Source organism: Galendromus occidentalis, unplaced genomic scaffold (genome assembly GCF_000255335.2).
Source record: "Galendromus occidentalis unplaced genomic scaffold, Mocc_1.1 scf7180000077121, whole genome shotgun sequence".
NCBI classification, from domain to species: domain Eukaryota; kingdom Metazoa; phylum Arthropoda; class Arachnida; order Mesostigmata; family Phytoseiidae; genus Galendromus; species Galendromus occidentalis.
The window spans coordinates 530,022-557,735 of NW_003805109.1; the positions used below are offsets into that span (position 1 = coordinate 530,022).

General features: G+C 50.3%; 3 protein-coding genes across 3 annotated transcripts; 1 reads left to right on the forward strand and 2 right to left on the reverse strand.

The window, feature by feature from the left end:
* Nucleotides 1–333: 333 nt before the first annotated feature.
* Nucleotides 334–4,119, reverse strand: LOC100907309 (PHD finger protein 14). Its single transcript, XM_018638623.1, has 7 exons — nucleotides 3,147–4,119; nucleotides 2,839–3,018; nucleotides 2,591–2,718; nucleotides 2,318–2,484; nucleotides 1,726–2,215; nucleotides 745–1,601; nucleotides 334–523 (listed from the first exon to the last, which is right to left on the reverse strand). The coding sequence occupies exons 1-7, from the start codon at nucleotides 4,117–4,119 to the stop codon at nucleotides 334–336; spliced, it is 2,985 nt and encodes a 994-aa protein (XP_018494139.1).
* Nucleotides 4,120–5,296: 1,177 nt separating this feature from the next.
* Vha100-1 (V-type ATPase subunit a family protein Vha100-1) lies at nucleotides 5,297–10,681 on the forward strand. Its single transcript, XM_029110853.1, has 14 exons — nucleotides 5,297–5,504; nucleotides 5,937–6,015; nucleotides 6,129–6,262; nucleotides 6,346–6,438; nucleotides 7,101–7,321; nucleotides 7,412–7,601; nucleotides 7,727–7,908; nucleotides 8,057–8,252; nucleotides 8,379–8,963; nucleotides 9,067–9,294; nucleotides 9,399–9,518; nucleotides 9,641–9,913; nucleotides 10,016–10,161; nucleotides 10,246–10,681. The coding sequence occupies exons 1-14, from the start codon at nucleotides 5,388–5,390 to the stop codon at nucleotides 10,346–10,348; spliced, it is 2,667 nt and encodes an 888-aa protein (XP_028966686.1). The 5' UTR covers nucleotides 5,297–5,387; the 3' UTR covers nucleotides 10,349–10,681.
* Nucleotides 10,682–20,677: 9,996 nt separating this feature from the next.
* On the reverse strand, nucleotides 20,678–26,466 carry LOC100907601 (RNA-binding protein MEX3B). The gene is made up of 3 exons (XM_003741117.2): nucleotides 26,100–26,466; nucleotides 21,959–22,177; nucleotides 20,678–21,726 (listed from the first exon to the last, which is right to left on the reverse strand). Exons 1-3 carry the CDS (start codon nucleotides 26,464–26,466, stop codon nucleotides 20,870–20,872), a joined length of 1,443 nt encoding a protein of 480 aa, XP_003741165.1. The 3' UTR covers nucleotides 20,678–20,869.
* Nucleotides 26,467–27,714: the final 1,248 nt, after the last annotated feature.

The window sequence follows — 27,714 nt, forward strand, 5'->3', positions numbered from 1 at the left end:
TTCCTACAGTTCCGCTCATCGAATATTGAGCACGCCTTCGCTTGCTCGGGAGCCGTCGTCGAGAGCGACGTAGAATTTTCTGCGTCTCAATAACTTCGATGCTCCACGAGAGGTTTCACACCGAGGGATGATCACACGAAAGATTTCCCTTCCAATATTGGAAGTATCCTGGAACGGTGGGCTTTTCAAAAACCGGGGGATCTTCCACGAATATACAACCAAATAAAATGCAAGACTCATATTGTTTACACGTGTTGTACACAAGGATCCTCCGACGCGAGAAGCTGCGGCGGAGTCCCCTTCCGGAATGATGTAAACATTGAACAGAGAACTTCAGCCTGTGTGTTCGTCTTTCGAATCGTCTTTCCTGACGGGAGATTCCGTCTTCGACGGCGATGGCTCGGTTTTCGAGTCTTTGTTCTCGCACTCCTCGCAGGTCCAAGTGTAACCGCGAGGTTTCGGGTTTTTCTTGACAGGTGGTTCGAGGCAACTCCAATGGATCCCACGATTGCATTCGTCGCATCTGAAATGTCACAGAGAATCGTTAGGCGCCAAAGCTCAATCGGTCGGTCCCCTGGGCTCAATCACCAGTGATCTCCACGAGCGGACCATGGGCTACGTCGACTCGGAATTCGTTCGCTCCAATCGGAGGACGTGCTCGGAGTTTTTCTAACTGGCCTAAAAGGCGGAACAATGCAGATGGGGAGCCCCGGGCAACCGGCATTATATACATAGGGCACTTACACCACGATTTGATTCGTATCGCTGCTCTCGCATTTGACGCAGTGTTTCTTTCCAGACGATTCCGCATTGCAATCTTTCTTATCGCTCTTGGTGTGAACCTCGGTCTCTTTCTTCTTGATTTCAGCTTTTGTTTCTTCATCCTTGGATACAGGAACATCCATGTCTTCAGGTTCGTCCGTCAATTGCTTTTGAGTTTTCAGATCATCCGCTTGTTCGCTTTCGGTTTCAATTTGCTCTTTCGTATCGGTCGAGTCGACTGCTGCGGATTCAGCGTCCTCTGAGGCGGTCTGTGTCGTCGACTTCCTCTTCTTGGATGCCGAGCCCCCGACCTTCACCGGGGTTTTCCGTCTCTTCCTGCCCTTGGATGTCCTAGGAGCTTTTTCGGCGGGACTCTTCTCTTTCTCCGTCGGAGACTCGTCAACCGTCTCTGTCTCGGCATTTTCCGAGCTCGCCGTCGCCGTGTCGGTGGGAGCGACCGCAGCTGTGGCGTCATCTTCAGTTTCAGGGTCGGTGGCCTCTTTGGCTTCTTCCTTGCTTGTTTTCTCCTTAGCTTTCGCCGCTGATTTCCTCGCAGGTTTCTTCTTAGCTTTTCCTCGCGGCGGTCTAGACACACTCTCCTCACTTGTTGCTCGAGCCATGCGGGAAGACTGTTGTCTGGATCTCCGCGCCGAGGGTAAGGCTTTCTTTCGTTCGTGAGCAGTTTTGTTCGCTTCCAAACAATCTTCACACAGCCAGTTGATGCCTTTCGTCTTCTTCGGAAACCTCGTCAACGGCGGGTTCAAACAGAAAAGATGGAATGTGGCGTGACATTGTTCGCATTCGATTTGTTGGTGTTGTTCTTCAACAGAACTGCATACCTGAAGGGCAAGATAGAGCGCATGTCAGTTCTCACGTATTTCCATAGTCAATTCCCAATTTCCAATCTTCACCCGGGATTCCGGCTAATTGAGCGTTGAGCCTCCTCGGGAAGCCGAAACCTACCTTGCAACTCTTCAGCATTTTCTGAGGGGAGGTGAAGCCTTGGCGTTCCGCATGGTCGCGCAGCATCTGGGGCTCGAATTTGATTCCCAGCAGCCTCAATGGCGCCCAGAGTTTATTCAGAACTTCAATCATGTGACGGTTGTGAGCGCGCTCTGCCTTACAAACGCCAGACACTTTTTCGTAGAGTTCACTCATCAAGGCCTGCTGTCTTCGGAGCATTGTACTCTCTTCGATCATTTTCTCGAGAGTTTTCTCAGATTCCTTTATCCGGCGTTGTCGGTCGAGGAAGTAGGAGACGAAATCGACTGAGAATGATACTTGCGTGTGCCACCTACGATCTTCCGGAGGTGCCACGAGCAGATGAGTTAAACCGTAGAGCTCTGCTTTTTTCCGGTATTTTTCAATAGCAGTCGCCGATGAGGGCATGAAGCGTGGCATTTTCTGCGTCGGTAGCCAAACTTTCGTATTATTCTCTTTCTTGATAGCGTACCTGGAAACCGAAATGAGTCAGCGTTCCCGATTTTCGGCTAAATTCTTCGACAAACAGATACGGGTGAAAAGATCGAAGTACGGGATGCGTGATTTCGCTCACCTCTCCCTCAGCCAATTGAGCTTTCTGAGTATTCTCTCTTTTTCCTTGGGCGGTTGTTGGCCTTCGAGTTCCTCTCGTTGTTCCTTTTCTCGCTTCATCCGGACCTGATACTGGATGAGGGCCCAGTTCCGTTTCTTAGTTCTCATCTTCATCTTATCTACGTGTACCTGCGGCAGTTAGGAAAACATTGTACGACTCCTCCCGATCGAGTCACGCCGGATTCATCCGTAGATGGAGGTAGATGTGGACACGAGGAAAGGGATTCGGACTAACTTTGCAATGAGCATAAAACGGATCCGCGATGTATTCCGGGTTAGCATCAGAGAGCAATCCTTGACGTTGCGCGCATGTGACATGGAAACTGATTCGACACATGCCGGCATCGCAGTTGATCGTTACACCTGCGAAAAATGAAGAAATAACCGTCATGAGCTCCGCAGAAAAGCGCGGGTGACCTCAACGTCGCCAGAGGAGCGAGATCATAGGGGGAACTTAAATGAGATAATATGCCGGGGATTCACCTGTTCTCGCCATCAAAGGATCCTCGCAGAGATGACAAGGCTTAGCTCCCCATTTGGAATACTGCATCTCGAAAAGTGTGACCGGTGTGAGTTTTTCTGTTGAGCCGAACGCGCACCCAGGCGTGTACAGGGCGCACACTAGATGCACCCAGCGTCCGGCATCCGTTTCTTTGAAGATTCCTGTGAATAGCGTGTTGTTGAGCCGGAGTTCGTCACCCTTGTCCGTCACGGCGGTCAGGTGAATAAATCGGAACAAACATACATGAGCCTGAGCAATAATTATATCTCATATCGCAGTCGGAACCTACCTCCCATGTTTGGACACAGTTCACACTTCGGTTTCTCCACGCCAGCTTTACAGCTGTCGCAGAACCACGGTTCAGTAGAGGAGGAACTTCCCGTCGAGAGCACAGAATCTCCGTCAGACACACCGTAGCAGCCCTCGTGGACGGTCACGCCGCAGTTGTCGCATTCGACGATTTCATCCGTCTCACCAGACATGTCGCCCAGGCAGATGTTACAGACATTCACTTTTAAAACGCCGTTCGTCAGACCTCCCTCTGAAAGTTGTTTTGCCTTCTCGACAGCGGATAGAAGACCATTCATGCCTTCGGATTCGCTTTTCTTCCGATCGCTGGGATCGCCGCCGTTCGCACAAGCATCTTTCGCTTTGCCGTCTTCATTCGTCGCCGCGGCAGCCTCGTCATCGTCGTCGGTCGCGTCGTCGTCATCGTCTTCCTCGTCGTCATCGCCTTGATCTTCATCGCCATCGACTTTGTAGTCGGAATCGTCCTCGGAGTCTTCTTCGGGAAGGTTCAAGTCCATCTCCAGAAGCTGAAGGTTCGGTTTGACCCTGCGCTTGCCGGGCTCCCGCTGGTGGCTTCTGTAGAGGTACTTGACATTCTCCTCGAACTGCCTCTCTTCAGGATCTTTCGACCGCGACGTCGAGGAGCCCACTTCTGCCGCCGCTGCAGCTGAGATCGCCGCTGCAGTGGGGGCTGCCGCAGGTGTCGGCTCCACAGCCGCGGACGCTTGAGCAGATGCCGGTCCTTGTCGATTTTCTTCCTCACTCTTGAGCGCTTCAGTTTCGGCGGGACGGGGTTCCGGGTCGGGTACTTGCTCGTCGCTATCTTTCCCGTTCTCAGCTAGGGCGGTCGACGCGTTCCCGTCCGTTGATCGAGGGGATCCTTCTGAAACTTCGGCGCTCTTCTGGTCGAGAGCCCCATCCTCGATGTCTGCATCGACTTCTTTGTCTGAGATATCGTCGCTTGCCTTGTCCATCTGATCGCAGATTATCCGCGGCTAGCACAAGCTGTTTATCTGTGGAGATGCCGCCACTTCTCCGCGATCCCAGGGGGTGCTTCCTCCGAACACCTTGAAATAAGACTTAGGATTCAGAATTCGCAGTGAACGGGGAGAGCCTCCGGTACGATGGATGGTGCGAACACAGAGCCAGCGAGTTCGCATCGCTCCGCGAGGCGAAAGGAGCATCGCTAAGCTAAATTTTCTGTTCCACAATTTTTCTTCCAATAGGAGCCAAACATGGTTCCATTCGTTCGGCGAGTCGGCGAGAACGTCAGCTGATAGCTGAGAAACCGCAGCCGGTATTGCTCCCGGTGTCTACATAATCCCTCAAAGCCTCTAAAATTTCGTTAACACTCACTTAGTGCATGAAATCGGGAAGTTCTTCAGCTTTTCAACATTTTAAGCGCGATAGCGGCGTCGGTCCAGCGAAGTAAACAATTTCGCTCTTCGTATCCATTCAGAACAATCTGTGTAGAAATGGCTTCTCTCCTATAGAGGAAACGCTCCTCGTTTAGCGCTCATCTGGGATCTGACAGCCCCATCCGAGAGTTTGGGAATAGAAATTGGACGATCACATCGCTCTTCGGACTTCGGAGCGCCTCGGAGCTTTTTGTTCTTTCGATTCTTGGGAGGACTGCGAACCCATACAGGGAATCGAGAGACAGCCGGAGGGAGTTTCATACAGCGGATAGTCGATGAGAAATCTGCGCGCGCTCTCCTCTGAAAAAAAAACGGAGAGCAGACAGCTGAACGAAACGGGAGGAAATCTCGAAATCAACTCAATTGATTGCAAATTAAAGAAAAATCGGACCGATTCATAACCCCGGTTCCGGTTCAATCTACGAAGCGCCTCAGAGACTCTCCGACGGGAAGCGATTGCCATTAAGAGGAGTTTTCGAATATTGCCGCTACACTCTTGGCCATATGATGATGACAAGACTAAGTGGACAAGTGCCGTGTCGCCGTCCGTCAGTCGTGCTCAGTAACTTTGAGTGATTCGCTGTTGCAACGATCCAGTTCGGCTCTTATACTAAGCGTGGAATCCGCCGAGGATGTAGTTCGACAAGAGAACCCTTCATTCAGTCGGGAAGCCATTTTGACATTCCGCCAGAGCAAAACCTTTCGCCTCTCGACTGCAGGGGCGAAAGATCTTACAAGTGTTCGCAGACTTGAGTGTGGAACCCCCTCAGGGTCTGTGAGCCTCTGTTGAAGTTCTCTCGTTGCGAACCGAAATATCTTGCACCATGGGTCAGCAGCTTCGTTCAGAGGAGATGACGTTGTGTCAGCTCTTCCTACAGTCCGAAGCGGCATACGCTTGTGTTGCCGAGCTGGGAGAACTGGGTCTGGTGCAGTTCCGTGACGTGAGTATCGACCACTGAGTTTCGGACAACTCCAACAGATGCCAGTCATATGCCGTGGTCTTTTCCACGAAATTCGAAGTCCAATCCCCCAGGTGTCGAGTTTGGGAGAGCAGCATATTGCTGAAAATAATCGTCCCTATGGTCGCCGCTCTCTGCTGCCTCACTCGAGAGAATCGAGACATTCGAACGCGTTCCGTAGCAGATCGTATCTATACTCTGCCACTGACTCCTCCTCAGAGAGCGGATCTCGCTGGAAAATGGGGGCTCCTCAAGTCCCTGCGCAGACATTCCTTCCACGACTGACAATTTTCGCTGTGAAAAAAACTCTACATACTATCCCCTCAGCGTGCGACTCGAGTTACCCCTTACCGACGGCATTTTTTTTTGTAATTCATCCTTGCGATCTGCTGACGACTTTCCTTTCATTTCCAGTTGAATTCAGCGACCAACGCTTTCCAAAGAAAATTCGTCAATGAAGTACGGCGATGCGACGAAATGGAGCGGAAACTACGTGAGTGTTCGAAGGGATTCCAAATATGGGACTTTGGGCTTTTTGGGGCTCCAGAGCCAGGGGGCTCGCCCGGAAGTCCTTGAAGCGTTGCTGATTGTATCCCCTCTTGCTAGGTTTCTTGGAACGTGAAGTTCGCAAGGACAATCTACCAATCGTGTCTTTTGGGGACAACCCCGAGGCACCACAGCCGCGGGAGATGATCGACCTGGAGGCGACTTTTGAGAAACTCGAGAATGAGCTTAACGAGGTGAGAGATACGCGATAGGGTCGTATCATTCATGATGGTCATCCCGTAGCAGAAAGTCTGAAGTATCGAAATGCGCGCTCCAGGTGAACACCAATGCAGAAGCTCTCAAAAAGACGTTCCTCGAGCTGACCGAATTGAAGCATATCCTGAAACAAACCCAACAGTTCTTCGACGAGGTGAGTCCGTGGAGAATCCGATGCCGCTCCTCGGTCACTCATCTCTAATATTGAGAAGAGGCGGGAGCTCATCGCGGTCGAGACTCTATGAAAAGTCATGGATAACGCCCACTTGATATCGCTCATCGTCACCATCCATGAGGAGCTTGTTCCGAGCAGTTCTGCACTAACGTTCTCGCACCCCTTCAGTTTCTATTCCTAATTTTTTTCATATTCAGCGTTCATAACGCTTCCACTTCTCGCTCATTTCTTCCTCAAGAATATTTATTTATCGCTGCTCGGGGTACCTTCCTAGTTTTTTCCCGTTCTGTCGAGAAGCTTCCCGTGAAAATTTCATGGAAGACCTTTCTTATCTTATCCATCAGACAGCGGTATGTACATCACGGTTCCTCTTCCCTTCTCCCCGAAGGGAAAAATCCTTTTCTGTACTAGGGCCTGCTCTGTTTAGTTTTGAACTGTACCCCTGATTCGCGAATGGGAGGCGCGCCGTATTCCGCTAATCATTTCTCGACAGCTCTATTCAGGGTACTCCAGCCGCGGCGAGCTGAACGCCAATCAGTCGCCGATTCCATGCTTAATTTTGTTCCGAGACTTTCGTTCAAATATGGTTTCCATGCATGCTTTCATAGCTGGCTGAATGGTTTTTTCACGCTAATGCACAGGTTGGTATGGGTCCGTGGAGCACAAGTAATCCAAGAGGGTCGAAAAAGTATCAGGTGGGGGCGATCCATTATCATTCGGGGTCTGAACGTGCCTGGGATGACGACGGAATACTGCAGATGGCGGACGGTGGCCCAACCCACGATGAGCATGCCACGCTACTCGGAGAAGACGCCAGAGGTCAACCCCAGAACGCAGCGGGTGCCGCAGCCTTGAAGCTCGGGTGAGTTCCGGAACTCCTGCCCGATAATAATCCATGGATCCTCCGGGAGGAAGAACTGTATGTGAGAAACTGTGCTCTCGGTATTTTCAGTTTCGTTGCCGGAGTGATCCTCCGAGAGAGGTTGCCGTCTTTCGAACGACTCCTCTGGCGTGTCTGTCATGGGAATGTGTTTTTGCGACAATGTGACATCGATGTCGCTCTTGAAGATCCGGTCTCCGGGGATCTGGTCTCGAAAAGTGTGTTCATAATCTTCTTCCAAGGAGATCAACTGAAAGCCAAGGTAAATTCTCTTCTCTGGAGCTTGGTTTTGAGAGTTGAATGATTGTGCTGATCTCAAATACGAGGGGCTGAATTATCGCCTTTCGACTAGCGTACGTGGGTTTTGACCCTCCTCGTACTTCACAGGTGAAAAAGATCTGCGAGAGCTTCCGTGCCACTCTCTATCCCTGTCCCGACACTCCGACAGAAAGGCGCGAGATGAGCGTTGGAGTTCTCACCCGAATCGAAGATCTTAACACTGTGCTCCGTCAGACCCAAGATCATCGCCATCGAGTTCTCGCTGCAGCGAATAAAAACATTCAGAACTGGTCAGTTAGCAGTGCCAATTAGGTTTGGCTGACGACACAGGACAATTGAGGCAATTGATGATCGTATCGACCCCTAACCTCTCCCCCTTCCTAGCCTATGAAGCTTCATATGATCGGGAGTTTTTGAGGCGCTCGTCTTTGTTTCCAGGGTAGTCAGAGTGCGTAAAATTAAAGCCATCTACCACACCTTGAATCTATTCAACTTGGATGTGACCCAAAAATGCCTCATCGCCGAGTGTTGGTGCGCCGTCAATGATATCGACCGCATACACTATGCCCTGCGGAGGGGAACCGAGAAATCGGGATCGAGCGTTCCTTGCATTCTCAACAGGATGGACACTAAAGTGAGCGTTGTCTGAAGCTCGAAGCCGGAGACTATAACGACAATGACATAATGAAACCGTTGAAGCTGCTGGTCCCGGAATATGTCTCGCATTCCGATCTAGTCAAGACTTTGTCTTTCCTTCCAGGAAACGCCCCCAACTTACAACAGGACAAACAAATTCACGGCAGCCTTCCAGACCATGGTTGACGCGTACGGAGTTGCGTCATATCGGGAAATCAATCCGACACCTTTCACTGTCATCACATTCCCGTTCCTGTTCGCTGTTATGTTTGGCGATTGTGGCCACGGCCTGATAATGTTCCTGTTCGCTCTGTGGATGGTTCTCAAAGAACAAGGCATCATGGCGCAGAAAAGCAAAGACGAAATCTGGAACACGTTTTTCGGGGGAAGATACATTATCCTGCTGATGGGAGGCTTCTCCATCTACACTGGTCTCATTTACAACGATTGTTTCTCAAAATCCCTGAATATATTCGGGAGCGCTTGGTCCATTAAGAAAAGCGACCTCTCTAACGACTCCTCTATGCTGCTGCCATCGAAAAACTTCGACGGTACTCCGTACGCTTTTGGGGTTGATCCCATATGGCAGCTGGCTACAAACAAGATCCCCTTCTCGAATAGTTATAAGATGAAAGTCTCAGTTATCTTGGGCGTCATGCAAATGACCTTCGGAGTCATGCTCTCTTTCTACAACCATCGGTTCTTCCAGGTAGGTCCGGCGAGCCCGGAAGCGATAAGCCCTTTTGGAGATGCCCATGCACATCATATTGCAAGCGCTCAAAAGGAAGCTTCATCCCCTCTTTTTTCTTCAGAACCGCTTGAACATCATCTGTGAATTCATCCCGCAAATGATCTTCTTGATGAGTATCTTCGGTTACCTAGTGCTGTGCATCCTCGGAAAATGGATGACATACTATGAGAATCCGTCGTGTGCACCGTCTCTGCTCCTCATGTTGATCAATATGGTCATGTTCAGTTATCCGGCCTCAGATGGCACCTGTATCACGGAGTCTTTCTATACGGGCCAGCAATTTTTCCAGGTAAATCCGACGATTCAAGCGTCGCGCGAGGAGAAATAATGTCGAGGACCCACCGTCGAAATTTCAGCGAACTTCCGCAGTAATCGCATTTGTCCTCTCCGTAGGTGATACTCGTCCTCATTGCAATGGCATGCATTCCCTGGATTTTATTGGCCAAGCCCTTAATTTTGAGAAAACTCTGGTTGGCTCAGAATGGTCAATACGGAACTCTCAACACCGTTCAGGTGAGCAAGCCGAAAAATTCGGAAATCAATCCCAAGCGCTATCACTCTGAGGTCCAGTCATCTATGGAGGGAGAGGCCTTGTCGTGCCGGGTGCCGGATGTTGAATAGCCTCCATGTTTCAGGTTCAGCAGAAGGACGAGACACAAATTATTTATAACGAAGACGGAACTATTGCGCAGCAACCTGCGATGCAGGAAACCGTCGTCAACAATGCCGGACATGATTTCGGTCATGGCATCACCCTCGACAACTTTGACTTTGGAGAAATTTTCATCAACCAAGCGATTCACACTATCGAGTACTGCCTGGGTTCCGTTTCACACACGGCGTCGTATCTACGTCTGTGGGCGCTCTCCCTCGCCCACGCGCAGCTATCTGAAGTTCTCTGGAACATGGTGAGTATGTCGGAGGAACATTCGAGCCCCACATCCTCAGAGTCTCAAGGCTCTTCGATATGAGGTTTACTTCGGATGTAATTCGAATTTCGTTTCCACCAGGTATTGAGGGTCGGACTCAACCAGGATGGCGCGATGGGAGGGATCGTACTCTTCCTCATGTTCGGTTTCTGGGCGGGTCTGACAGTGATGGTTTTGCTCCTCATGGAAGGCCTCAGTGCTTTCCTTCATGCTCTTCGTCTCCACTGGTCAGTGTTGAAGGCATCTTTTATTTTGAGCTTCTTACTCATGCTCTCGCTTATATTGGTTGTCTAACTTCCGTTCATCAACAGGGTGGAGTTCCAGAGCAAATTCTACCACGGGGAAGGATACCTCTTCGCACCGTTCTCGTTCGAGAGTATTCTCCACAACGCTGAATTGGAAGATTCAGCTTGAGAGCAATTTCTCGAAGACTGAGGATCACTGATAGAATAGAATGAGAAGACCCAATGCGAATAGAGAAGCTTAGCAATCCTAGCAAAAGACATAATCATCTGTCGTCATTCAGAAGAGAGCAGGTATGCTCATCATCAATTCATATACTCAGTGTGATGCATAACGTCTGTTGCTAATTTTAATTAAAAACACCGGATCTTACACTAAGAGCGTGCTCCGGCGTTCTCGTTTCTCATGTTTTAGTAATAATATCTCCCGGAGTTTATCTCGTGGACGTAGCATAAGCTGAGGACCGTATCATTAAGTTTGGCTTGAGCAAGGAAACCGAAATAAAATCGGCCAAGACAGAATCTCTCTCGTCATTACTGACTGCGTTTCCTTCCTTCCTGGCGTAGAGCCGCGGTGAAGTCAATCCTCCGTGTACAGAGGCGAGATCCGCTCGCTGCGAAAGATCGGCCTAGAGCCGGGGCCGACTTCACCGCGTGAGTGCATGCTTGGTAGATCGCTCTAGTGGAGCAACGTAGGCTCGCACGATCCAGGTGAGCCCACCATGAAGGAACTTCACCTCATCTGGGAGGTTTTTATCGTCGATATAGCTCAGGATCGTTCTTCAACCGAATGCTTGCTTGTGATTCGGGACGTATCTATATGATGCGAGTTGTACGTCGGCGTGGGGCTGGTACCATAAGAAACGCATCACCCCTGCGTTCCTGACGTGAGGGATGGAGAAAGTTTCAGGTCGATTTGCATGGACTGTATCGCGAGACCGCCATATTGTCTCTCATGCGCACAGCCCGTAGTTCTCGGCAAGTTCATCGATCGACTGATCAACTGATCACCTGCCACCGTGATACGGACGAATCGATCATTCTAACCTATAAGGCCCGACTAGAGCATCAGCCGCGGGATTCCGTCAACATCTCTGCCAACCAACCTTCGCCGACCTTTGGATTTCAGGAAAATCTGAGAGTTCGGTCACAGGGGCTGCGGCCATATAACAGCGGTCGGCTGACGAACGGAGAATTCAGCCGATCGAGAGCCGTTTCTCGAAGAAACATCTCCCGGCATCAACTCTCTGTGGGAACTCATCGAATCGGACGCCTTATCCTCGCCCGAAAGTTTCGTGGTCAATAGTCGAACAGGGATAGATCACGAATCGGTGAGACATGCAGCGCGCGAGTCGGGAGCGAGACGTCTTGAGACGGTCGAAGGCGCTCTTCTTCATGGAGACCTCCCCTCGATGAGAAACACCCTTTACCTCACCTGGGGCGCGGACCGATTCTCGGTGTCTCCGTACCGAAAGTCCCGAAGTCTCGGTGAGCTATAATAATTACCGAATCATTCCGACCGCGTGAAGATGACCCCTCATTCAATTTGATACACTCGAGTGGAGTGGTTTACGGAACGACGGGATTCTCGCTGCTAGCTACACAATTTGAGAAATGTTCTCCATCTTCGGTGTTATCGACGTTCTTGAGCTGATGCCATTGCTGCTTTTGTTGACGCCGTCAATGATGCCGTCGCTGCCACAGGCCCTACCGGAGTAGGCAGTGGCGGCGGCAGAGTGCGGCGATGATGATCGGCTCGACCTTGGAACACTCTTTGTTTGTGCGAAGGGAGCAAGGAACTTTCCACAGAAAGAAAGCGGAGCGGACAAGTCGAATGCGCAGAAAAATCTAAATCGTTTCGTAAAAGTCATACAGCATTCTGAGCGGGCGGATATTATCGGAGGGACATCCTCACCTATCACCTTCGACTGCGATTTCGCTGAAATAGGAAATGAACACTGAACTCAATCCGCTGAATTGCGGCTCGATTCGCACTCAAATCAGTGATGTCTGACTATTGCACTAACTCTCGACTCGAGAACTTCGAGCGAGGTTCCTGTTGGCGATCAGACGGGGGAACTGACACGAATGTATTGACTGAGACTGAGCATCACCTGTCAGGGAGACTCCGGAAAACTTCCGAGGGGTACAACGTCTCGTTAAGACCTAGTCTCTGAGAGTTCTGCTGATTGACTCCGCATCGCACAAAGACTCGGGAAGTATTCACTGCCAATTATGATTGGACTCTCGTGCAGATTGGATTTCTCGGGCGAGCCGAAACAGGGGAGACGCGTGCGGGGAGCGGACATACTCCACGAAATCTCCCGAGAGCTCATTTTTCCAAGGCAACTCGGAGTCCGGAACAACCGCAAGCTCACGGCCCTCAAGAGCGATATGAATCGAGGTCCCCTCCACGAACACGAGCGCCACAATCCTTGAAGCAGTATTTCTCGAAACGAGGCGGGTGGACCACCCTTGGGTCACGGAAGACTTTCGGGGGTTGACTGGACCCTGGTATTCCAGGGCTTTCGAAAATATCGGCGGGTTTCCAACACTCAATGCGAGTCTCATAGATCACCAATTTGCAGGTGTTGAGCATCAAGTCATTATTACGATTGCCGGGTGAGACATTGACAGCTTCCGGAGTAAGAGGAATGCCCCAGAGGGAGATGGAGAGAGGGATGAAGCGCAGAGGAATCGCAGATCGCAGCCATGCTGCCCCTCCTTAGGCTCCTGTCTGTACCCCGTCTAACATAAGTGTGGGCTTCTGGTAGATGCGCAGAAGATTCTCCGAGAAGGAAATCTGAACTAGTTTTCAATTGGAATCATACCGGCTCAGATCGTTAGATCGCTTCAGCTGAAAGCTAGGAAATGCGCGGCACCCGAGCTGAAAGTTCTACTATCATGAGCGAGTGGCAGCAGCTCCCCCCCTATTCGGCAGAGCACTGCCGCCCGGTAAGAGTGTCGCTACATTGATGGGATCCAGGAGACCCTTGGGGTCTGGTAACTCCGTGTCCAGGCTTCGAGCTCTTCACGAAGAGCTTCCGAGAGTCTCGATCCAAGCTCTTTGACAGACGTCCTCTGAAGGCGTGGGAATCGCTCATATTGAAACAGCATTTTTCGATGGTCTTGACGCCTGAGATGAAGCTGAATACCGGGAGCGAGAGCTCCTGGGGTCGAGGAATTTCGCGGGAATGCGAGGCCACCCTGGGCAAGACACGGGGTAGAATGACCTAGTCGAGAATCCCTGAAATGAAAACCGCTCCCTTCGAACCTTGCGGGGTTGTCAGGCGGCCTGTCCTCTTCGAATGTTCTGGATCGGAATCTGCTTCTCGCTCTCGAAGACCTCATGCAGCCGGCTCCATTTCCGCTTTGACTGCTGCAATGAGCAAACACCTGCCGTTTGCGGACGCCGATGGTCATTCAAACCGCCCATGCCTACTAATCCGGGGCTAATCGAACGCTGAATGAAAAGACTTGATGATCTATTTATTTCCGCTGTAGCGAATATATTTCGGTTGTAATATTGAACGATCAGCTAGACAGATCGAATGAGTCGACCGATCAATGAATCGCCCATTCAATTATCGCGATCGCATCGGTCATCATAATCATTCTTAGAATTATTACTATCATTTCTCATAATAATATTCATCATTCCAATAGTCGTCGCCAGTCAATTAATCAATCAATCATCAATATATCGATAGGATAGTTCGGATATCAAAATACAATTGTATCATTTCCTCGATTAAATACATAGGAATATGCTCTCAATTGAATTGCAGCCGCTGTTCTTGTCGCCATTGATTTTCCATCAAAAGAGACTAATTGAAAAATTATCGTTTTTGTCGTAGTTATCTTGATCACGTTGTGAATGGCTTCGTTTATTTCTTCTCTGAGTTTTCACAGGTCATCCTCCAGGGTTACCATTTCCGAAGTGGTGTGGACATTTGATTTTTTCTCACTCCCTCCTCCAGATATTTCCTCATAATTGCTCCGGAATTTCATGTCTCTCCGTGTCGTACGTGATCTGTCTTTGTCGTGGCTCGCAGGTGATTCTTATGATTTTTCCAGCATGGATTGAATGCCCCTCGTGAGTCGATGCCGCGAAGAACGCAGCAAAGTTTCGCTTGAGTTATGAATTTGTCTCCTCTTTGTCCGTTTCTATGGGTTCGTGGATGAGTTTCTAGTGATGTTGCTGTAGTGATGCTGACAAATAATAAATAGGAAACATAAAATCGGTAAAGAAAAACGCCATAGATTTTACAACTATGAAATCATCCGAACAAAGACAGACACAACGCATCATCGTCAGCGTATCTTCAGTCATCATGATCATCGTATCGAGATATTTGCGGATCCTTATAGTCATTCACATTACTTATCTGTTATCATCATAAACTCTCTCACAAGCATCACACCTGACGATGGAATCGTCCAACTCAAAAATAAAGAACCAACCTTCAATATTTTTTCCATAATCATAATAAGCAATATCCGTCCTCGTCGACGATTTTGTATTATGTAGTAGAAGAAACGATATCATTCGGAGAATCTTAAGAACTGTATTCAATAGCCATGATGATGATCGTTATCATAGACACCATCTTCACTTGGTTAATTCTGTTTGTCGATATCGTCCTCCTCACCCATAATATAGCAAACCCATCTTTGTTGCTACTTTAAGTAGTGCTGATCTAGAGAACCGATATTTCTTCCAACCTCTCTGCATTATAATTCTCTTATGAAAACCTGGCATTAAAAATCTAAAATGGTAACCATCGCTGACGCAATAAACATATTTGGACAATGACATATCATATATAAGCAATAAGAATCGGGAATAATAATTAATGGTCTCTGTTTCCTCGTCATGTCTTTTCTCCCATCAGTCGATGTTCTTCTCCCCCTCCGCTGGCATCAGATCGTTGTTTCGGTTTTTTTTCCTTCGTATATGAAAGTTCTTGTGTGGATTGATGGTGTTGTTCTTGGTGTCTTTGTCAGTGGAGGTACCCTGTGGTTACGACTCGGCTGCACGTTGATATCTCTCTTGCTCTTTATTGTTGTGTGACCATCACTGATTTTTTTTCATTTTTTTTTATAACGTTCTACCAAACACACCAACTTCAAAAGACAATCATCCACTCTCAGTCACTCAATCAATAAATTCTTTAATCGGCTCGTATGGGAAATATGAAATAAGCAACGAGCCCATGGAATATACCATGTAGCTCGCGCTGTCGCTCTCGCAATTCGTGTTTTCCATTTTTTCTAGCTGCTGCTCCTCCTCAAATCATAGTCCTGTCCATTGCGTTCTCGCTATCGCGGCAAACGGTCCTCTCACAATATAAAGATATAGTATGGTTTGTCACTTGGTTCCGACGACTGTCGGAATCTCGTTATTGCGTGCTGGTTATACTTGTTATAGAAGTGCTGCTGATGCATCATCAGGTATCACTACCCATGTTTTGCTATCCAAAGTACAAATAGGTAAGATAAATCAACTGATCGCTGCGGACTGTCGCCCGGGAAACCTTTTCGACTGGTCGGAGCTCACGGCTAGGGACACCGTCGGCGAGAAGCTAGCGGCTCCAACAGATCGATTGACGCCCACGACAGGCTTTGATACAGGTTCCTAGTCACTGAATTTTTTTTTCTCCTCTCTACGTATTATCCGCGTCTCAGGTAAAAATCTTCTCCTTCCCCCGTATCGGACACCTATTCCATCATTGATGAGGATGAAGACGACGTACATCGTGTCTGGCTGCTGCCATATGTTGAGCTATCAGCTCTGAATGCGGCAGACTTAAGCGTACAGCTTTGATTTGAGAATGCCCGCTATGCTCATCGACTCGATCGGTGGATGTTCAGAGAAGGCCACGTGCGATCGATCGGCTGACCGATCCTCTGACCGACTCCGAGACTATGCACTCAATCAGACAAGCAGTCGACCGCCAGACGATCTCCTGTCCCAAGCATCGTCCATCGGGGTACCGTAAGAAAAGGAGCAAGAGCCAAATAGCTCTTCGAACGTCCCTATCGTTTTTGGCAACGAGTTCCTCTTGCACTCTTTCGTGGTTCGCGTACTCCTCCCCTTTCTCGATTAAATATTTCTTTGCATGGGTAGGACTGAAGGAATATCCTTCAAACGACAGCGAGTATGTTATCAGTAATGATCAAAGTGCATCATCAGGTGCCATTTCCGCAAAATCTCAGTTGCGCCATTATCTCTCTTTTGTTGGTTTCTTGCTTCTTTGTAGAATATATCTATATAGTCAGAGTCAACATATTGAGATCGGTCCGGCATCATGGACTCAGAGTGGGCCCTAACCATAAATTGTAGGTGGGTATATTGCTGCGGAAGTGTCTTGAACGAACACATTGAGACATTAGCAGTTCGGTATGTGTACTGTATGATGCGATGATAATGATCGGTGACCCGCTCCGAGTCGTCGCACACCGTTAACAGAAACTCTTCGTTTTCCTCGCCCCACCACATCGATAATCACGGTTTTCAGAGGTTAACTCTCAAAGATAGCAAAGTCGTCGGGCGCTAGCCTCGACGCTCTCCCGGTTCGTCTTTTGCATCGGGTCAACTGGATCGATCGGTTCCGGCCGACCAGCCGACAACAATTGGCACTATGCCTCACAGGCAAACGAAGGCATTTAACTTCTACCGATTCCTCGACGCTCGGGTCCTGTTCGGGGAGTAGTCAAGGTCTGTAAGTCCCAGTTCTACTTGTTCTCGAGATACACAGCTATCTGCGTCACCATCGAAAGTCATTGTATTCAACGTCGTCTCCAACCTTGATACACCAATGTCTTGTGATTCCAGGACGCAATTTCCCTCAGGAAGTTGGAGAGTTTAGCGCATAATCTGGTAGGAAAATAACTCGGATTATGATGACGTCATTTCGGAAATCGCTCGGCTGGTTGGGGTATTCTTTAATATGCGATTCGGAAACGAGTCAACGGAGAAAGGGAGCGAAAACAAGTAGATACTTCCGAACTGGTCTCGACGAGAGTGAGACGCATCAGATTGTTGCTCTTGCTGCCAAGTGTGACCGTCCTTCTCGGGTTTGCATATCTCTCATTCACGGACTCGAGGTTCAGTCGTCTCCGTCGTCGACTTTTGCTACTTTTGATTGATGTGAAGGAGGACGAACCCCCACAAAGCGGAGGGCCAGACGTGACGAGGAGCCGCCGCTTCCTACGGCACAGCCGCTTTCGTCTGAGTGAGAAAGGCCGAAGCGAGAACGAGCAGTACTCTCGTGTTCAAGAGACGTCCCGACAGGCTATGATATCATGGCTCCCCATATCACCACATCAAAGGATGTATAGCGGCCCTCGCTAGTTGCGTTGAGATGATGATCATCAAAATTATTGTCATCGATCGTCAGCCTTCAATTGTAGCTACTTCTTCACGTAGACATATGTATATATATATATTTCAATAGATATATATATATTTTATAAACTTTCTTAGACGATATAGTAGTATGCAAGTCGATAGACTGATAGTAGGTAGATGGATCTATAGTGGAAAAGATAGAGGAAAAGTATCTCAATAGAAAGATTCATGGCGAAGAACGGTGGGATAGTAGACAAGTGAGAAATGAATGGATGAATGGAGAAACGGATGATTCGGCAGCTCAACTGGTGAGAAAGAGGATCAATGGGAATCGTTTCTTTGTGATCAACATCTTCTCCGTGTTTGTAGGCTCGAGCTGTGGCTCACAGAGCCCGGGAGCAAGGTAGTAGTACTTTGGGGGGTATTAATCATTCACTTGAATCGTATTCCCTATTCCTTCGGAGGAATCGTGGTCTGTAATGTATTCTTTGATAGATTCATGGTGTTCGGTAAAATTGCTATTATTACTAACTCATTAGTAATATATAGAATATGTATAATATATGTGTGTATATAGAAGGGTCTGTGTGTCTGTTAATGGTCGTAGCGGGCTGGCAAGCGATTCCGGCAACCGAACGAATGAGAAATCTGTCTACAGTCCCCCGTACATATCTTGCTATGGAAGTCCCCGGATATATGTATGTATGAACTTCTCTTCATTGCTAATTTTCAGTCCAATTTATCCCCTAAAACGCTAAGGAAGAGAAACTTGCAACTCGCAAGACGATACGGATGGAGGCTAAGATAAAAAGAAAGCGAGGCCGATGAGCGCGTTGCTCCCGAAGCGCACGTACGGAGAAGAGGAAATCAGTTTTTCATAGAATGAGTCGGTATCAAGCGCCTGTGCATAGAGTTCGACCACTGCGTTTCGATTCCTCCATCTTGTTGATAATATGCACTCTTCCGCTGTCTCACAGCTGAGGGCATAATTATTCAGTTTCGTGCATAGGACGCGCTGAGCAATCCATCATCGAGCAAGTGACGTAGAATCTCCCGAGATTCGCCTTGTGTGCTCGTGCTTCTTCTCCTCCGCTTTCTTTCCATCCTATTCAGTATGAACGATATTGTGTACACTCTCCACCACACATCGATTGTGGGTGATATCTGTATTTAGGGACTTCTTTGTCGCATCAACCACTCATCAATTAGTACAGTGATCAGGAAGACAGTTCCTTGGGGAACTCGCTTTGATTACGCTTCAGGTTCAGAGGAGGATCGGAATAAGAGGAGATATAAATCGAGGGATCCACGGAACGTACTCGAGGGAAGGAGGAGGATTACGGGGGGGCGGACTTGAAGGAGGAGATGAATAATGGCATTAAGATTCAAAAGATCTTCAAAAGTTGTCGTTATCACTTGAGAAATCACGGAGGCTAAAAATCGTAAGAAAAGACGATCGCATTGTTGGCATGTTTTTTTTTTGCGCTGGCGAAAGCGACCCCACCCTCAGCTCAGCAAAGTGCGATCCCGGAGGTGAGGATTCGATTTCGGTCACCAGGTCGCGTGAAACGTTTGTCGAACTCCCGACCGCGCCCGCTCTCGGGCTGATTATTGGTGCGGAATCTTCAGCGATTTCTCCGTGTTGCTAATCTGACCGGAACTTCCAGCCGCCCACTGCAGCTCGAGGAACCTCAGGAGTAGCGAATTCGATCGATTCGGTACGCTGCCAGATCATTCCGGGTCCATTCGCGTCGATGCACGTTGAATCGGGGCATCGGGTGCCGCAGCGGGGTCCTCAAACTGTTTTCATCACCATCATAATTACTATTATTAATCTCATGGCGTTTATCATCGCCATGAATATCGTCGTATTTGTATAACTACATACATATGCGTTCTCTAGTCATCATCATAAAATTTTCGTCCATAGCAAGGAATCTGTTCAACAATAATAGGGGGAACGAATCAACAAAATATGGGGAATCATCACGGTAGGATTAAGTTCGTTTTCAGGTGGGTGGCTGCGAAGGTAGGTAGGGAGTTGGGTAGGTAAGTTGGTTGGTTGCGTGCCTGCTTGCTAGCCGGCTTGGCTCAAAGCTTGCACTCTCGCTCGCTCACTCGCTTGGAATTTCTGCACGGAGAGCCTCGAATGACTCAAAGCCAACCGGTTCAAAAGAGCGAACGAAGTCACCGTGAAGAACCTTTAAGAGTTATTAGACAACACGTTTTCCTTCCTGTTCTCCTTCCAAATCGATGAAAGAGTGAAATCGAGTAGCTTTGAACGATTGGCTCCGCAGCTGCTGCCGTCACCCTTTGCAGCGTTCCGTCAATTATTGACATCAAACTCGTTCGACTAATAGATAAAGCTTCGAGAGAGGCAATAATATTTCCAGGAAAGCTGTCTCGCGATCTGTGTGTTTGAATGTTCGCCATCCAGTCTGTGGGCTTCCAATTGTTTGTGTTTTCGAGTAGTGGTGTAGCTGTCGGTTGGAATTCGGATCTGCTCAGAAAACATTTTTGGTTGGTAGATGGATTTTCTTACTTGTTAGGTTGCGCATACAATCAGCTTGTTCAATATGTCATCACGATCCTCTGATCTGAGCTTACTGGAAGAATGTCGACCCCGAGTACGCGGACTCCTCTCCCGCAGAGACGTCGGCGACGTAGAGATGCCGGACTCGGGGGTTCTGTTCTTGAAGTAGCTGCTTGGGCGTCTGTGGCGGCAGTTGGCTCCATTGGTCCGATCATCATTTTTCCACTCGGTGATACGGTGTCTCCACACTCCATGGGATACATTATTATAACAGAATAAATGAAAAACAGGAATACTAGTCGTTCTTCAAGGAGCGGGTGCCGTCTACTTTGTTTTACGAGAACCCGTTCCCTCGAGCCTTGTGGATTGAGGATGGTGGGTAGGCGGGCGGGTGGACCGACGGGGCTCGCTGAGGATACTCTTGCATGGATGGATAGGTGGAGGAGTGGATCGATGTTCCTCACGGAATGATGAGTGGAGATGCTGCTCTGCCCCTAGCTGTTTTCATGTTGGCGGGATCATGGTGAACACGAGAAGAAGCTGTTTGATAAATGAAGGTTGCAGAGATCACATACGTGTTTGTTGTACTCAGCACGTATCTTATTTCCCGGATGTTGTCACTTTTGCCCATGTTTTGAAGTATCTTGCGATAGAGAAGAAAGTTATGAACGGGGTTTTTCTTCTTGTGCAACATCTCTCGATGTTTTCGTCGTCATCCTCTCTTCGCCATTGATGCTGGTCTCGCACCAATGGATCGGTGGGTAGTGGTGGGCAGGAGGGATCGACGAAAGTGCTGAAGATGTCAATTAGTTCCTGATCCTGACGGCCTGTGTGCAGTGCTTTTCGCAAACAGGGCAGAGGGGCTTGGAAGAAGCGACAAGGCGGTTCGCGCACTCCAGACAGAAGAGGTTGTGGCCGCACGGGACGAGCGCGGCCACCACCTCCGACTCGAAACACACGACACACTCCCGCGTAACGGTGGAAGCAATCTTCGCTCCTGGTCCACGTCCCGCGGATCCTAGGGAGTCTGTTGGCGAAACCCGGTCGCCGACGGGACCGTAGCGAAAGCAGTCCAGAGATCCCTCTGTTGAAGACTGGCTACCGGAACTTGTGGTCAGCCGGCCGCCGGTCTGGCCGCCCGTGAAGTCCGGCCATACCGGTCCATGGGAATCTGTGAAGGGATTTTCTTCCTCCAGGAACGACATGTTCATGGCTGGATACAGCTTCGAATGGAACGGAAAAGCCGATCCGATGGCCGGTGCAGAATCCCGGCTCTGCTGCTGCTGCTGTTGTTGCTGCGAGACGAGAGCGGACCACGGTCCGAACACGGTATCTTGCATGCCCAGGCTATCCAGCGCTTTCAGAGAGTGAGCCCCGGTAGCAGGTCCGCCGAACGATAAATCATCGTCGGTTCCTGATCCGATAGAGCCGTGGTCGTGAAGACTACCCCCGGTCCTCATGGCAATGTGCGCTTCGATCTCCTTGCGCGCAGTCTCCACGTTGTCGGGCAGTCCCGTCACTTCGAACACCGGCTCTTTCTCCCGGGAGGGAGTCACAATGTAGGTGTTCGTCTGCTGTTGAATGCGTTTGATCGTTGCTCCCTTCGGGCCAACAACAAGACCGACCACGCGGTAGGGAACTCGGACGTGAATCGTAGTCTGACCTGGAAAGCGAATTTATAATTTGAGATCGACCGACGCTGTCGCCGCGCTCACCTCCGCCGCGTCCCATTCCTCCGGCGGACGATATCCCGTCGCTTCTGTGTGGGAGCTCTTCGGTTTTCGGCCCATGACGCGGGCGATGAACGAGAGCGAACGCTCCCTCCTGCTACCTCGACGACACCGGAACTTCGCCAATGGAGCCGCTCGATGAACAAGCCATCGGGTCACACTTACCAGGCATATTAGAATTGGGTCCTGGTGCCATGGAATTAAGCCCATTTGTTTTCCTCTGTGCGCGAATTGACGAGAAGTGTTCAGCGGCGGAAAGAATTTCTTTTTTCGCAGCGTTGACATCTTCTTTGCGTCCTGTGACCACGAAAACTGGCTCTTCTCCTCGAACAGGAGTTTTTATGTAGGTGTTGGTCTTGGCACGAAGTGCTTTGATCTTGCAACCTGTAAGAAAAAGGACCGAGCAATTAATTTCACTGAACGCCCTTCGCTCATGGCTCGCACTGCGGATGTGCAGTGTTCACGGGAGATTGCCAGTCCGGAATGCCTGATTGTGAAGCATTCGATCTCTGTTCCGACAGTCAGCAACTTCAGAATCCCCTCCGTATCATCATCGTCGTCTAATCCATGAATTTCTTCCCTTGACAGAGCGGAAGTGTGCGGCCAGGAACGCTATCCTTGGCAAACAATGTCTCGATGCCTGGCTGGAATCATGATACAGCATGATTCGCCAGCTTCCATACGTGGAGCTGAAAGAACGACTAGAAACCAAGCAGGTAGCCTGCGTTGAGGACTGACTGGCTGAGTAGCGTCGTCGGCATCGGAGGGACGGACCGACGGGCGGACGACCGGGTGGCCAGACTTACAGACAGAACGACCGACCGACCAACCGACAAGCAACTAAGCAAGCAGACAGGGCCAGCACAGCAGCGAACGGCGATAGAACAAGGTCGAATCAAGGACGTTCAACAAAATGTCGCCCGTCTGAACGTCGGTGCTGCAATGTGAACACTGACGCTTTTTATCTAGCCACTGTTCCATTAGCTATCCCGCCGCATATAGCCATGGTAAATCACTTGATTACACAATGAAATGCACGCGCTGTTGAATAGATGCGATTGCGCCTTCCCGGCATTGACCATTACCTACCTCCGTCGATACCGGGCGCAATCATTGTTACCACCTGCGTACTCGTTGTGAGCCAAAACTGTGTGGGGATCAAAAGACTGCTTTGACGATTCCCCGAGCTCTCTTCATATGCCCGTCCGTCTGGACTGCTCTTGCGAAGAGTCCCCAACAGCCGACTCCACAGACCGATAAGATCACTCAGTCAGTCAGTCAGTCGGTGCTAGTGGAACCTCGGAGCTAATTATTCTTCTAAACCCGCGTTTCTGATCATTCCAAAAGCGATATTCTCAGTCAGTGATATTCTGGGCATCGACGATGCCATCTGGCGATGATACAGAACGTTCATACGACATCCAATAATTTCTAGAGCCGAGCTCTGCCCCAACGGATCTTCTAGAACTGGAGATCGTATTCATCCATACGCTAATACGCGACGCATCTTAAGAAGCTCGTGCAGACCATAATCGTAAGGTAGCCGTCCGAATCGAGTCTCGACATTCAGCACTATCGGAGCCTCAAGAGCGTCCGAATTCGCGAAGATCGTTCGAATGGACCCGTTCAAGATCGTTCTTCGGGCCTTGATCCACGTTCTGGACGAAGCGGTGCGACCCGAGCCTGGGATTCGCTTTCTCCGTTGTAGTAGGAGCTGCCTCGTTGTATCACTTTCGTTGGCGGCTGGCGTCTCTACCACCGACGGCGGAGGCTTGAAGCAACACGACTACGTAGCTACAGGCGTCGCGCATCACACACGCGCGCACAAAGGCACACACACACACGAGCGCGGAGCAGACTTCGAATCCAGTGTTGTAGAGCGTCAAGGCCACGGTTCTAGCTGAGTGTTCGTTTATCAGCGTGGTCACCTATTTTATGCAGCGTTTTATGATTCGGTACTTCATTTGCTGGTTCGAATGTCTTCCGTTTGCCTGTCTGTGTGCCCGACTCGGCCTCAGTCTTCACTGCGGTTGTTAGTGATTTGTTCCGTCCTGGCTGCTTGTCGGACAACCGACATTCTCGGTTGCTTTCAGTTCGGTCACTCACTTCAACTGGCTGCTGGCGGGCGAGCGGGCGTGCGTTAAAACATGCAGCCTACTGATTGTGTGTCGTCGATTGAAATTATTGCTTTCAGTCGGCACTGAGCCGGCCATCGAACAGACCAGTCGGATAAGCGAACAACTGCAGCCACGTGCAAGCAAAATGACAAGCTGCAGCAAGAACGGCCGCAAGTTTCTGAAGGTTCTTTTGAGGGCCAATCAAACATGAAGCAATGGGGCTTCTTGGATCGAGTAGAAAAGGCGCCACTAAACCCACCGACCGACGTCGCTTTCGAAACCCCGATGCGAATAAGATCGGGAACAGATTTGACGGAGCCGATTCCTCTTATTCGCTCATTCGATCCCAAGCGTCGCGTCGATTGATTCGCCGTTAGGTCGTCTCATTTCATGACCGTGAAAACGGTCTAGCTTCTGAGAGCACCGGGAACGAAGGGTGAGCATCAACTAATGGAACTCGCCAAATGGTCGTGGATGAGAACCATTCTCGATTGGAAAAGCTCGGATTGTGATCGGTGGATCAGCAGATATCCGATGGACCGCGATGCACAACAGCAACAAATCGAGAGTTCTGTTGTGTCTCGTTGCGGCGAGAGCGCGGACCAGCACGGAGCCGAACCGGAGGAGAAACTCGCATTCTCGAAACTCGTCGTCCGTGGCGGAGATCATCGTCGTCGCCATGCGCTAGTGGAACCGGGTGGTCATAGCGATCGAGGAATCGCTCTTCACCGTTGGCTCGGCCAGTCGTGCGACGCGGATCATGGCTCTGCGTCGCGCGAGGATATATCCGGACTCTTGATTTCCAGGAAAATATCTCCTGTTCGTGAAGTCTATGAAAGCATTCTCCGGGACGGAGATCTCCTCCTGCTCCGCTGCGTGGACGGAGCACCTCGCTCTTCAGTCCGCGAGCCCTTCAATGCCTCCGTCAGTCTTCGTGGGAGTCAGTTGCAGGGGAATCTGCCGAGTCTCTGATTCCGCCCTGACCGGGTTTGGGGCCACTAGGCCGCCCTTCGTATCCGGCGGTTGGCTGACTGCCTCAGCGGCGAGAAGGCGAGATGGCAGGCAAGCTGGCTGGATGGTCTGTCGGTCTGTCTGTCTGCCCAAGGGTTTATCATCATCAATAGCATAGCTTCTATCTTTAGAGGGAAAACGAAGCAGCCTACCACCGACGAATGACCGAACGAGTGCATGGCCGGCAGCGGTCGACCGGCTGACCGGCGTTCGGTCGCGGCCGCAGCACCGTGAGCTCTAGCAGCAGCACCGGCAGCTGAGAGAGCCTTAGAGCGAATCGCTGCTGTTGTTGTTGTCCACCAAAAACGGTAGGCAGACCGGCCCATCAGGGTATGAACCAACCGAAAAGACCTCTGCCGAGGCTGCTCTAGAGGAGACTCCTTTCCGTTCATGGAAGGATATTCGCAGGCCGCGGCTCTTCGATGATCAGACGTATTTACCCGATCTCGAGAATCTTAATCGGTCGGACCGTCCTAGCTTTGCCGAGGAGTCCCACGGGTAGAGAACCTACTGATCGAAACATTCGGATCGGTCGCAAGCAGCTGCAAGGAGATGGTCCTCGATTCCGAGAGAGCTGATTCATTTTTTCCTCCCCCCACTTTTCCATTGCGTTTTCGGCCATCTAAACAGTCGAGCGAAGGCTAGGTGCGGATTTCAGGCGGGGGGGGGGCGCGACGGAGTGCCTCTGATTCGGAGCCCTGGTCCGGAGCAATATCAGGCAGCAGCAGCAACAACAGCAGCAGCCACAACAACGCGGGCTACTGCAGCTTTCACTGCGGTACAGCTCAAGAGAGAGCATCATTAAGCCTAACAGGCGCGAAAAAACTTCATCGCTCCAGGAGCAGGCCGGGAACAAAGTTTCCAGAATCGATGAAGCCTCCGTCGACCCCAGTGGAAACAATAATTCCCTCAATTTCCACCCTTTGGGCTGCGAGTTCTCGACGCGGAAAAGAACAATCCACAGCGCAGCTCTCAGCGCCTCTGCAAGGCTAGTGCGCGGGGTTGGTGGATGAGATCCGCGCGCCAAGATGGCGGCCATGCACCTGCTGTAGCGATTCCATCTCGTTGTTCGACTCCGAAGGAGACATCGGACGGAGAAGAGAGAATAATTTTCTCGTAGGAGAAAAGCATGCCGAGACGACCCTCGGAATCGAGCGTATCGAAGCACCGATACTCACCTTGACGACCGACGATTTCAGCAACATGTTCTGAGCTGGGCACGGGCACACATTCCGTTGTGTTCTGAGATTTCTTCTGAGTGCGACCGTCGACAACGACGAGATCTGTGGAACCACCACTACCACCACCGTTGCAGGGACTGATTTGGGTTTGTCCGAAACTGTGCAAATCGCCTAGTTGGCTTGACGGTGTGATCGCTGATGTGATCGAACTCGAGACGGAGTTGCTCGACGTCGTAGTCGTTGGCGACGTCGCGGTGGCGTCGGGAGAAGCGGGCTGGAGGCCGAGCCTCGACAGCTCAAATGCCAGCTGAAACACTTGGTCTTCAGGTGATCGGTCCATATCGACAAAGAGCGCGGCAGGCATTTCGACCGAGGCTCAGGCAACACTGAATTCAGCCCAAAAATCGAAGCTTCTCCTCGAACGATCGTCGTTCCGAACCCCACGAGTCCGGTTGCTTCTCTTGCACCGGAACGAGACGGAATCGTCGTGAACTGCTCGTGCAGGACGATGGTCGCTCCCTTTCGGTTGAGGATCTTCTGGCTGCAGAGGGTCTGAGCTGAGAATTTCAGAAATTCTCTCAGAGCGACGATGAGGATTTATCGTTCCCCACAAATAGTTCCGGTAGCAGCGACTGTAGAGATGATTGCCGCGATCGGATACTACAAACGGTCACCGAGCGGCTGCAGTTGATGGAGCGTGTATGTTGTCGTTGGAGACTCTGAACGACGAAAACACTGACTATGTCTGATATGCTCAGGCAGGGAAACAAGACCTCCGTTCAGCCTGCTCACAGTAGTCTCGGGCTCGGGGACAGCAGTAGTCCAAGTCGTTGTTGGGAACAAGAAGTAGTGGTAGTGGTGGACGTCGTCGAGTAAAAAACAATTCACTTTTGAACCTTATTCAGCTTCGATAGAACACACACACGTTCCGTCGCTTCTTCTCGCAGCACTCCTGGGAACGAGTCATATGCACACATACACTCTCAACAGGAAACGCACGCATAAGCACGCTCGCATGCACGCACGCACTTCACAAAGCTCGGGCACCTCTTGTCTTCACGCTCTCAATGGCGGGCAGGCGGGCGGTCGGTCGGTCAGTCGGCCGGGAGTACAGGCGGGCTGACGGGTGCGCTGGTTCGCGAGCGCTACACCCGGGAGTCTCCGATGAGAAGACTAATTGAGAATCGGAGATTAAGTAGAAAAATAGTGGCGGCACACTCGCAACCGATGTATCCAGGTTTCTTCTTTATCTTGAGCCTCCGACTCTCGGCCTTAGGATGGGCTTGCAGACACTCTTCCACTCACTCACTCACTCACTCATGCACTCGGTGCGGATGAGGAAGCGAGCCGGCAAACGAGTGAATGGCGGGGGCGAATTCGCTCCTGATGAACGAATGCACTGATCGGACAGGATGAAATATCCGAGGAATGAACGAAACTTTCCACTTGGATAAAATCCTTCGCTCGATCGGTCGGTCGCTCGGTCGCTCGCTCGCTCAGGGGATGGATGAGTCGGAGTGAACGCAGAAGTATCCGCAGCCGATTGAATAACGGACTCAGGGCGCGCTTGCTCGTTTGTTGCACAACGATAGACTGATTTCTAGCCTCCGCG

Bases quoted from the DNA above. Each gene is read 5' to 3' on its own strand.
- LOC100907601 (XM_003741117.2), bottom strand. From the start codon at position 26,466: ATGCCTGCCGCGCTCTTTGTCGATATGGACCGATCACCTGAAGACCAA. The intron at 22,178-26,099 runs GTGAGTATCGGT...TTTTTCTTACAG, and splicing joins TGAAATCGTCGGTCGTCAAG to GTTGCAAGATCAAAGCACTT. The intron at 21,727-21,958 runs GTAAGTGTGACC...TTCGCTTTCCAG, and splicing joins ACCCAATTCTAATATGCCTG to GTCAGACTACGATTCACGTC.
- LOC100907309 (XM_018638623.1), bottom strand. From the start codon at position 4,119: ATGGACAAGGCAAGCGACGATATCTCAGACAAAGAAGTCGATGCAGAC. The intron at 3,019-3,146 runs GTAGGTTCCGAC...CGCTATTCACAG, and splicing joins ACTGTGTCCAAACATGGGAG to GAATCTTCAAAGAAACGGAT. The intron at 524-744 runs GTAAGTGCCCTA...GTGACATTTCAG, and splicing joins GATACGAATCAAATCGTGGT to ATGCGACGAATGCAATCGTG.
- Vha100-1 (XM_029110853.1), top strand. From the start codon at position 5,388: ATGGGTCAGCAGCTTCGTTCAGAGGAGATGACGTTGTGTCAGCTCTTC. The intron at 6,263-6,345 runs GTGAGAGATACG...TGCGCGCTCCAG, and splicing joins TCGAGAATGAGCTTAACGAG to GTGAACACCAATGCAGAAGC. The intron at 9,295-9,398 runs GTAAATCCGACG...TCCTCTCCGTAG, and splicing joins CGGGCCAGCAATTTTTCCAG to GTGATACTCGTCCTCATTGC.